Source organism: Macrobrachium nipponense, chromosome 46 (genome assembly GCF_015104395.2).
Source record: "Macrobrachium nipponense isolate FS-2020 chromosome 46, ASM1510439v2, whole genome shotgun sequence".
NCBI lineage: Eukaryota > Metazoa > Arthropoda > Malacostraca > Decapoda > Palaemonidae > Macrobrachium > Macrobrachium nipponense.
The window spans coordinates 21,287,583-21,300,082 of record NC_061106.1 but is presented as its reverse complement, the minus strand read 5'-3'; the positions used below and the strand labels follow the sequence as shown (position 1 = coordinate 21,300,082).

Sequence of the window (12,500 nt, the reverse complement as noted above, 5' to 3'; positions counted from 1 at the left end):
TCTTATTTTTATTTTTTACTGACTGTAGTACAAAATGTCAATGAATATTAGAAAAGTCTTTGTTTTAGTGGGATTCAAGGAATGACACATTTTATATTAAGTGGAAAATGAACGTAATAATCAGGGATATGTCCATCAAGACTTCTACTGACGCACTAAGCTTGGCTAACTTAAGGAGAGAATTCTCGAAAGTTTTACCTTTAGAAGACAACGAGAAACGTTTGTCTCCTCTGATTATGAGAGCCGTACCTGGTGTTATATTCATTAGGTTTAGTGAAGCTGCTTAGCCGTTTAGCAAAGATTGCGGATATTTAGGGCAAGATTTGTTAATCATCTTGAGGAATATTGCATCATTCGTTACGTTACTGGTATCTGAAAGTCTGGACTGATTTATGCTCATGCATAAAAGATATATTCGCTCCTACACTCAAGGATAAAAGAAAGATATATATATAATACATATATATATATATATATATATATATATATATATATGTATATATATATATTCATATTTACATATATATATATATATATATATATATATATTATATATATATATATATATATATATATTTATATGTGTGTGTGTGTGTGTGTGTATTTGTGTGTATATAGAATGATAAGCCAACTGGAATTAATGTAAGCAAGTTGGAATTGAGCTTATATCTACCTTGACGCCTGATCACTGTTTTAAACCCAAAAGGCATTGGTTCTAGTACTAGCAAAGGTAGATTCACTTATCATAAGGCATCCACTCTGGGTAAGTTATTCCCACGGTAAACTGAATCAAGCGTGAAATTTTAATAGGATTGGACTATAAATATATGTAATCTTATATATATATATATATATATATATATATATATATATATGTGTGTGTGTGTGTGTGTGTGTGTGTGTGTGTGTGTATGTATGTATATGTATAATGTTATATGTTAAAAAAAATATATATATATAATATATATATATATACGTATATATATATATATATATATATATATATACATATATATATATATATATATATATATATATATATATATATATATATATATATATATATATATATATATATATGTATATACGCAAGAAACGCCATATAAAAAAGATGCCTTAAAATAGAAAACTCTTCAAGTTTGAGAGGGCTTACAAGAACACCACACTGTACATGGAATGAGATGCCTTTCTGTCGACTCAAAAGCGCACAGAAGAGGCAGGAGATCAATTCTGAGTCCTTCTGTGACGTAAATGAAACCATCCTTTGGGGCGACTTCTCGGGCCTCGACTACTCGTACTTCCAGAAAATGTCTTGCCTTCCCTTACTTTATCCTAAGCATAATTACTCTGGATGGGAGGAATAGTTCGTCGTGGTTTCTGACGCTAGATCTTCATAGATCAACCTTGCTCGAAAGAGTTTCCTCTCTCTCTCTCTCTCTCTCTCTCTCTCTCTCTCTCTCTCTCTCTCTCCTATTTTATCTGTGTTTTTGGCTGATTTTCATTCGATATAGTAAGTTACACATTACCTGACGCGTGTTATACTTACAAAAGTTCTTTCCTTATTCGTAGGTGAGGCTATAAAATTGCCTAAAACGCTTCGTCGACACACGTGCGTACGACCATGCTCATCTGTTTCCATTCTGCTCTCTTCCACTCTTCATCTTCTGCCTCCGGGATTCTTACAAATCCTTGATTCACGATGTATACATTTGTTCCTTTCTCTTTAACGTAAAACATAATTACACACACAAACAAACACACGCGTGCAAGAACATGTCTTAACGTATGTGTTTAGGTAGACATGTATAAGTTATTTAGATCACCTATTCACTACAGCAAGTAAAAGTATCTATATACGCGTCAAAAAGCACGGGAAATATTACAATAAATATGTTCTCGTATTTGTTTATTCAGACCTGCGAATGGCAGGAAGCACAAGGCTGCCTACCTTTGACTTATACCCAAACATAAGCCGATAATATAACAAATATTATGTTAGTATGGCATGCGTACTGCGTTTTGTTTTTATTGAAAATTCTGACGATGAAGAGAGATCGTACCTCTTAGTGCTTATGTTTTTCAAAAATTTTGTAACTTGTATGCGTTCATACATGAAAAGAACCAAAAATAAAAGACCTAATTTTGAATCTGTGTATGGCTACATCTGCAACAATTATTGTCATTTTTAATCTACTTTGTGTTGAAATTATTTTAAGATATCAAAACAGGTAATAGTGATTTCGAGTGATATGACATACTGCAGTTTAGAGTGAAAAAAAGTAGAAGCAGAAAGCAAAAGAGTCTTCGACTGTTTCTTGTTAAATGACTTAATCTAAGACTTGAAAACCGACGTAAGACTGTTCATGCTCAGACAATCTCGACGCTCAAAGCTTCAGCTTGCTGATTGCCTCTGCAATAAAATTGGCCATGGATTTCCTTGAATTAGGATCTCCCATGAGCTTTCCCTCATGCCGAAATCAGGTCTCACGGCCCGGGTTAATGTCAAGGGACCTACAGGTCCTCCAAGTGTTCAGTTAAGACCTGATTTGCTGCTGCTGCTGCTGCTGCTGCTGCTGAGACGGTGGCCATGTTGAGAGTGGTCTACATCACCTGCTGGGCTATGTCGGTAAGTAGCTGGAACATTTTCATGTATATTTGATAATGATTTTTTTTGTTTTTTTTTCCGTACCATTTTTTTCTTCCCAATCAAAAACCAACGCTAAAACTATATTATATATTTAAAAAGAGTTTTTTTTTATATATATCAATACATACATACATACATATATATATATATATATATATATATATATATATATATATATATATAATATACGTACACACACACACACATACACACACACACACACACACACACAATATATATATATATATATAATATATATATATATTATATATATATATATATATATATATGCATAATTACTTTACGAAGGCTAGTGAGATCTCCCTGATTAACGGTTGCAACATAAATTCTACATAATAATAGAACTCCTTTGTTATTTGAATCCTCAAAACCCAAAAATTAAATAAATAAATAAACAAACAAATAAAAGAATTTAAATGATAATAATATCTCAACATCTAAAAATAACTTCAGTCCACGTGTCTCAGTTTGTGCCTACGGTTATTAAAATTACGAGACTTAGTAATCCGAGTTTCAGAAAAATTGTATAATCTGTGTAAGATTTTATTTTCATGCTACATCGCTGTCCACTCTTCCACCGGTCACATTTTCATTACTAACCTGATTTTCCATCGGTCGAGTTCTGGCCCTCAAAGAACATTTATATATGCACTACTTTATTATACGATTGGAAATAAAGAGCATTTTATTTACGTCGAATATAGTCGTGAAGACATTTTCTTTGTCCACTAGATAATAATTCTCCTAATTTCGTCCCACCTCTCCAAACAATTTCCTTCCCTTTTGTTAACCGACTCCTCACACGCATAGGTCTTCAGGGCAGATTCTCCAGGGCAGATTCTAGGTTGGTTGGTCGGAGTACAAAGGTCCCCACCTAGCCTTTGATTCGCTTGGAAACCCTATCTTACACAAGTGCCACCTCTACTCTTTATTTTGTATCATGATTACTTTAGATCCAAGAACTATTTCATTTCCAGTCCTGCTATCTCGTTACTTTACTTTCACCACATACTCAGACTGTCTTCGTCCTGATCTTCCATCTATGCTGCATTACACATTGCATCAAAACCCTCAGTTTATTTCAAATAAATAAAAAAAAACTTTCAATTTCGATTTGCCTGTCGTTGCGACCGTTACAATATCCCGCGTACCCTTGTTTCTTTCCATGTGTGACGTAACCCTCATAGCAACGCACACTATGTAGGATATTTATTATGTCTTTTCTCTTAGTTCGTGCTTTAACTACTTTCCTTAAAAGTCAAAGGTCAATCCTGAATGATATATATATATATTAATTATATATTATATATATATACATATATATATATATATATATATATATATATATATATATATATATAATTATGCTTGTCTTACCCTTAGGGAAAAGTTTTATATTAATTAATTCAAGAATACTTTAATTGCTGCCAAGAGTAAGTAAAGGTGATTATTAGCCTGAGTTTAAAAGTTTTAATTAGAATGTGAATGTCTCCTGCTTATAGTTAGGGAAAATCAGGACCAAAGATTTTACGGACTTATTGTCATAAGCTGGTAGATATGCAGACGAATAGTTAGATAGGCAGATAAGTTAGTAGATATAAAGAAGGAGACAGAGAGAGAGAGAGAGAGAGAGAGAGAGAGAGAGAGAGAGAGAGAGAGAGAATTACCTTTATCATTTACTGGGACACTTGCTTCGCGCATAATCTCCTGACGTTATAGCTATATCTCGAACGTCACATTAGATTTATTTATCGTACCCTAAGCAGTTCTTTGCATGGTTTGACGTCAAGAATCTAAAGACAAAAATAGCAATATAAAAAAAATAGTGTATAATCTCAATATTACCAATAGCTTCAAGTGCAGTGCATCATTTATATACATACATACATACATACATACATATATATATATATATATATATATATATATATATATATATATATTATGTGTGTGTGTGTGTAATGTTTTGTATTTGAATTTCACAGAGACTCGAATTCCATCTTCCTAACTTTCTTTAACGTTATTAAATCTCAAGGATAGGGCGTTTTATCACAACGTATAGAACAAGGAAAGGTTCAAGAAATTTTGTTAACAAAAAGGAATTGTTATCATGGCATCGAAAGTCATAACGAGGAACAAAAACTTGCTGTAGATTACTTTACGAGACTTAGATGATAACGGTTCTAAAAAAAAGATTGTACATGGATAAGCAGAAACAAGCGACTAATAGAGACGAGTCATTATTCCAGAAAGACGGTAAAATAATGAGCGTGAATAATCAGAATCAACTTTGTTTGCCGAAAAAGGAAATAAAACAAGAAACAAATAAAAATCAGAATGTTCTCTGAATAGTGACTAGAGTCTTTCCTCTGGGTTTGCTTCTCTTCTCTCTCTCTCGTTCTCTCTCTCTCTCTCTCTCTCTCTCTCTATTTTTTGCGCTTGCTATACGATTACCTTTGGAATTTCTATATCCATTGAGTTTTCACCAGTCGAAATAAAAAGTGCTGTCAGTCCGTTATAATAACCCACCAGCGGAACTGCATTTTGTTGACGGGTGAAATGCATTGGTACAATATTCATCATTGCATATGGTAAATATTTTACTGCCAAACTATGAATTAGATTTAAATGATGAGATTCATGATGGTTATATCAAAATGAAGCTGAATGCAACTTCCTGTTTATCTTTTGTTCCATGGATGGGCACAACTTGTTGAGAGAGTGTTAATGGGCATTTTTTTATCTATCATCCCATCGCTTCATTATGGTCAATGTTGGTCATAGTTTTATTTACATAAAATGAACATTTCTGGCTGTAGTGAATTAATGCTGCGAAAATGTTCCGGAAGTGTTAATGTGTACATATTTTATCCCGATGTGAATTAACATGAATAGAGCTATCCCTTTTGTATTACGATATTAGGCGATATGGATTCTTCTTCACAACATGAAAATTTATCCATTCCAGTTCCTCTTGGTCTTTGCCTCATAGGGGTTACATGAACAAGGCGTGATCCGACCTCCAACTTACTCGGTACACTTGGCCCAAACACAGTGTTAATAAATTTTTTCATTGTACGATGATACTACAGAGATAAAACTGCTGCAAAAAAAGACAGTGGGGAGGTAATTTGGGAAGAGACATTGAGATTTTAATTGAATGGGAAGTTTTCACGAATGGAACCTCCTTTACGAATAACAGGAGACACAACAATTTTTGGGCCCGACGGTATGAAAAAATCCTCAGCGTTAACGTTGCAGAGACAGAACCTATAATTATAATAATGAATTTTGAAGTACGGAAATGGCTAAGGAAATACATTAAATAAACAAACATTTCAAAAAAGATATTGTTAATAGCTAAGATATTGAACGAAAAGCCAGAACATGTATGAAGACTAGAAGGAAATGTTTAGGTGGAACACAGTGACATTTCTTCCTCCATTCGCTTTAGATAATCTCGAATCTCAAACGAATCAAAAGATCCTTTTATACAACGATCCTTGCAGGAGGTATCCTGCTAATGAAGGCCAATCGACCGATTAACATTCACCTCCACACGAACCCTAACACCCACAAGTAGTTCACCTACACAGGAAAGGTGACAATGAGCCTTGCTTACCTGACTTTCTTACTAGTTATAGGTAATCAATGCAATGAGCTCTCTCTTGTTACCCTGTGCGTGTTCCTTCGAATCTTATATTCCGAGTAACTCTCGCATTGATTTCCTTCAACTTTGACCTCATGGCAGATAGATTGATTGAGTTTGAAAGCACTTCTCGGAATATGTTAATGTTAATGTGCATACGGTGAATTAGTTTCAGTTGTCTTAAAGATATTTAATCATCAAAAAGAGGAAATCTCAGGTACAAGTGACTTAGTTTCTGAAACAGCCAGAATAATGTAAAGAATAATCTTCTTTTGGGGACAAGGTAATAAATCATACATCATTGGCACAGTCGACCAAGGCACAACCTTCTTTGGAGGAGTTTGGGAACTTAACAAACAGCTTGGCAGATGTGTCCCAGTGTACGATTAGTTTCACAAACCTACTTTTTCCTTGAGTTTCTATTCTCTCCCCTTTCCTCTTATATCCTCCTCAGGATTATCTCCGTGGCAAAAAAGGAGAGGTCATTTTATTATCTAGCTTATTATATAACAATATTACCTTATACAAGGAAGAAGATACTTAAAAAAACAATATCTGCTAGCCTGTACTGTTTATGTTTAAAAGCAAGTTTAGAACTGTATCTGGTGATGACCATATGAAGCACGAGACCGATCATACCAGGTAGGAGCAGAGAACAGTAACTGTTTGTTATAAAAAAGTAAAGTAAAATAGTGACTGAATTGATGGGATGAGCCTATCACCAGGTGGCAGAGATCCACGGGGTTCTGTGAAAGTATGGTTAGGTTAAGTTGATTAAGCTAAGAGAATTGCTAAGACTGTGGGCAGCTTTTTCGTTTATTAGTAAGACTTCATGGGAAAGCTTGCTAGCTTCATAACCTTTTCTTGACCATTGAAGCATTTGGTACCCATTTCCAGCTGAATGGACTGCTTTGCAGTACGCCTAGAGCAATCCACGAGTCTACCAAGCGTGAGCTACGGTGGCCACTATATATATATAATATATATATAATATATATATATATATATATATATATATATATATATCTATATATACTATATATATATATAATATATATATATATATCTATATATTAGATATATATTTATGAATATACGTGTGTGTGCGTTCCTTTTTTCATACTTGTGATGCCAGATAACATGGTAAATTAATCAATCAATTTAAGTCTATAAGATTGACATGAATTCATGACATCTCATGAATTTAATTTTCCTAACATCGCTGACAATTTTTTTGAATCGAATGAATCTAGATTAGATATTACTTTATGAATAATGGATTACTGAGATATCTGTAATATATTCTTTGGAAATTTTCAGTCCTCGTGCAATAAAAACTAATCAGAGTGAAGTAAGACGCAGAAAATTGTTTTGGTTAGAGATTTTCAGAGATCCAAATTCTCACGTAAAGCGTTGCTGTAACAGCATATGATTATGCCTGTTTTAAATGGTGAAATATCCTTTTGTGTTTTAGAACAGGTAACATTTCTCTCTCTGTCAGCTGGTAATTTGCTTTGCATTATGCATCTAATACTAATGCAAGTCCAGAGCCCAGACGTATCGAAGCGAGAGGGTTCTTGGTCTGCCTGTCCTGATGGTTTAGCATAACATGATTACAGCTGGCTGCCTTTGATCATAATTAATGCAATTAACGGACCTATAGCATTAGCAGTGTGTAAAATTACTCGGTGATTTATTGCAACAGCTGCCAAGTAGGTGAGATGCTGACAATAAATCAGTTGAAAACAAAGGTATGTAATAGCTTTAATGTAACATCCAAGTTAAAACTATGGTTGAGAAGTGTATCCTATGTACTTGAGATTTGAGGTTTACAGTTTTATCCATCTATGAATCTTAGTATAGATGTATGTATGTATGTATGTATGTATGTATGTATGTATGATGTCCAGACAGCGAATGGTTTAAGAAAACTCTAAAAGAAGATATTAGTACCTTATTCACATCTTATCTGCAGAATCACAGAAGAACCCATGTACAAAAAACGAGCGCCTCGGTGGCGTGGTCGGTATGGTGTTGGCGTAACACCTCGGTGACCGCGAGTTCGATTCTCGGGATTCCATTGATGTATGAGAGATGAGTATTTCTGGTGATAGAAGTTCACTCTCAACGTGGTTCGGAAGTCACGTAAAGCCGTTGGTCCCGTTGCTGAATAACCACTGGTTCCATGCTACGTAAAAGCACCATGCAAACAAACAAATGCACAAGAAACTATAATATCTTAAGTTTCTTGACACTGCAACATAGAAACCCCGTGCGCGACACGTTTACCCTTCTTTATGCATCACGCGACTCAATTCTCTCTTTCGCGCACGCAAAGGTTTCCTTGGTATTAAGGCTATTCCACTCAAACACTTATTCCCCGTCACGAAACCACCACTTACTCTGTCTGCCTCTGCTAACACTTCCAAATAAAAATATTCAACATTCTCTCCTCCTTCAATGTCTCCACTTTAATAAGTAACTCAAAAAATTTTGTTCCAACTTTTCATATCTGCTCTCTTATTTTATTTCATCTTTTTTATATCTCTTCGATTTTTCACATCCTTCATAAAAGCCAAACGAAGAATTCATCTCGACTTCAGATTTTCTCATTTATACGCCTTCAACATCCGGAGTTTGACAGTTTTTTCGTTTATACCAACTATTCTTCAGTAGATTATGCTGTTTTCCCAAGGCTTTTATAAAGCATCTGCTATTTCCCTTGCTTCCTTTATAGTATTTTGTGTTTCAACTCTTCTCTCATCCAATCAGCCTTCATGACAAATATTCCAAAATTCTCGTATGATTCAACCTCCCCTTTTGCCACGCTGTCCGTATTAGCTTTCAAGAACTCTTGCTAATATTATTAAACATTGTTAAACCTTTGACTTTTCATCAGTACTCTTCAACTTTCGTCAGAAATAGACTTTCAAAGTATTATCCTTTTTTTTCTCTTCGCTGTCACCAGCTACACTAATGTCTGCAAACATTTGCTATCCTACACTTTATTTCACGACTTCTTTTCATATCAAATGAATTTCCTCCTGCAGCTCCTGTGCTTTCTTTGACTGCTATCACCCCTTTTACCAGTAAAAGAGATACTTCAAACAGCTGGGAAAGCCTTTCTCTTTTCATATTCCAGCATAAGTTTTATTTTCATCCTAAAAATATATGACTCCTTAAAATTTTACTAGCAAGATAAATTCCTTGCACTTGGGTAACTCTAGCCTGCTCCAAATTTCTATTTTTTTTATGACACGACAATCATATATATATAATATATATATATATATATATATATATATATCTATATGATAGATATATATATATATCCATATATATATATATATCATCCATATATATTATCTATATACATATTATGTATACACACACATATACATATACAAGGGTGTATATAGTGAGACTTGAAAATAGCAGGTGACGTTAGACAGGTTGCTTAATATGCAGGTGAAGTGTGATGAAAAAAAGAAAATAAACACTTCCTTTCCGAAAATATTTTGATCCTGTCTAGGTAAATCGGAATACCAAAGAAAGACCAATTCCTTTAAACCATTACTGTTTCCCAGGTTTTAGTGAATTACGGGTTTTTTTTGAAGTTTAATGTAGAATTTCCATGATTAGCGCATTCTAAGGTAGGTTTACAAATAAAAGCAACCATTTACGTATGCAGCCTGACAAGTTGCTCCGAATTTTTTGACTGAGCCATAATATATCGAAAATTGTATTAATATATCTTAAACATTAATTATGGATAAATGATAACATTATATCCAAATTACTAGAAATGTAAGCATCATGCTATGAAATAAATATGCGCTTTCCAATGGCAAAAACTGCTTTTTTTCTGAAATACTGCGCCTATCTTCGGCTTACTTCATTCGAAATATATTAGCCAGCCACGTCCACGTGTAAAAAAAATAAAGTGTCCATGTTTCATTCGCTCTACGTATCAGAAGGGATTAAAGTCACCGAATCCCCAGAAGTGTTAGTGCCGTTAGAGTGCACTGTATGCATAGGCTACCAACAGGGTATCAGAAATCTCCTCTCAGCCCCGAACTACGGCCACGTTTTAGGCTTTTACTTAACCTCCATTTCCGCTTCCTTTATTCAACTTCGCTGACTACCAACTCCTTTTCACTTTCTTAGGCACTGAATAGCCAAAAGCATCTCAATCCCATATTTACTGGGTCGAAAAGTCCTTTCCAGAGGGATGGGTGGTGACCTTCCTTGTTATACAGTGGTCAGGGTAATGTGTGTAGTTTCCACAAAATAGGATACCCAACTGTTACAGTAATAAAGTTTAAAATCGGCGTACGTGTGTAGTTTCCACAAAATAGGATACCCAACTGTTACAGTAATAAAGTTTAAAATCAGTATACATGTGTATAAGCAGCAACTGTATTATGAAAAACTAAAGCAGTGATGTCTGACTGAAAGCAACGGGCTGTCAAAAGTCAAAGGAGTAAATAAGAAATTCTAAGATAAGCATCACCTTTAAGATATCACGCTGATTTAAAATGGCTTTCCATCTGGATACTTCAGTACTTTCACGTGAAATCACTGCGTTCAAACGAAGGTCAGTGCTATTGAGTAGTATATCTCAGAAAACATGATTCCAAAAGTCTTTTGCTCCTGCTTATGTACAAAATGACATGAAAACCTCGAGAGAGGATATTTTACTTGGGAAGCCCAACCAAATGATAGTGACCAGGCTGTTCAGAATTTGCAAGGTGATATTGTTGATCTCATGAAAGAGGATTTGCATTTCTTGTTAGACTTGCATCATAATTGCCACGGGACTGCAACTCAGGGTTCAAATCTCATGAATGTGAACCAACCCGTGTTCTATCATCTTCCCTTCCCCTCCACGTGCAAGACTATCTTTTTCTCGGATACCCTTCCTTTCAGAGAACTACATACTCTCTCTCTCTCTCTCTCTCTCTCTCTCTCTCTCTCTCTCTCTCTCTTTTTACCCGTCTCAGTATCGCATGAAAATTACTTCGATTCAAAGATCGAAATTTGGCGAAAGCAACCTAGAAAACTAGACGTCTTTCTCTCTCTCGTTCCATTAAATTGGTGCAATTTTCAAGGAGTTATATCCATTCTCAACAGATATACAAAATAGTGACTTGTTACATCTAAAAACTAATCGTTACCCGACCTTTACTGCTGTGAGATTACGTAGCCCGCGCGCGCGCACACACACACGCACATACACTCAGACAGGTGCACAGTGTGGGTGTAGCTTCAGAAGCTTTTACCCGGTTGCCTCCATACAGCAGCCATAATATTCATTTATTCATTTACTTATTTATTCATCTATTATGTTTTGGCTCGTTCTGTTTGTTTGTATCCCTCTTTATTAGTAGGATAACGCAAAAAGAATTATCTGCACTTCTGCATAAATGTAAAAAAAGAAGGCATTACACTCGGAATATAAGAGTTTTTAGGACACATAAGAATGCAATTTTGGGGTATGGGGTCCCTTTTAGAGGTGGGGTCTTCATTGGCCTTATCGGACGTTTATAATCTGCTAACGCTCTTTTTTTTTTGTGTTTATAAAGTTTATATTCGAACAAAGTATCAGTACCGGGATATTATTTATGCCGTACTTGCCCTCAACTATGTCAAAGGTCTTGATTTGTTTGTCCGTTTGATCTAAGAATCATCAGAGAACAGACGAATCATCAGACCAGTTTTTCGAAATAAAGAAAATGTGTTAATATTGTAAAAGAGAGCGTCATTTGATAAGCTCAGGCACAGGAAAGTAAACAGACTAGCCATGCCCCGACAATTGAGACTACCGACTTTGAGTGTCAAGGCTCACGTTACCTTTTAGATAAGTGCTTTCTTTCACACTGTGGCCTTCGCAAAAAGGGAACCTTTTTTTTTTTGCATCATAAATATACTCCTTCTCAACATACCAAGATCGGTATGCAGAATTGGAATATCATTTACTGCTTACATTTTTTTATTCTAATTTGCCTTATCTTTTGATGTCGGATTTTCCCTTGGGTTATACATAGGCATCCAAATATTCCTTGCGTGCTTTTGAGTGCATATGAATGAATTGTTTATCTTGTCGTTTCCACTTATTTGATGGGAAATTCAGGCGAGATAACGGCTTTTTCGTAATTGGAATATGTTCCCATAAGGGAATAT

At 34.9% G+C, this 12,500-nt stretch overlaps 1 protein-coding gene across 1 annotated transcript in view; it reads left to right on the top strand.

Annotated features, from left to right (window-relative positions):
- LOC135214667 (uncharacterized) overlaps nt 1-12,500 on the top strand; it is a 142,471-nt gene that overhangs the window by 16,255 nt on the left and 113,716 nt on the right. Inside the window, exon 2 of the mRNA XM_064249004.1 lies at nt 2,217-2,626. Coding sequence (XP_064105074.1) covers nt 2,588-2,626 — 39 coding nt within the window. The 5' untranslated portion in view covers nt 2,217-2,587. The remainder of the gene's footprint in view (nt 1-2,216; nt 2,627-12,500) is intronic.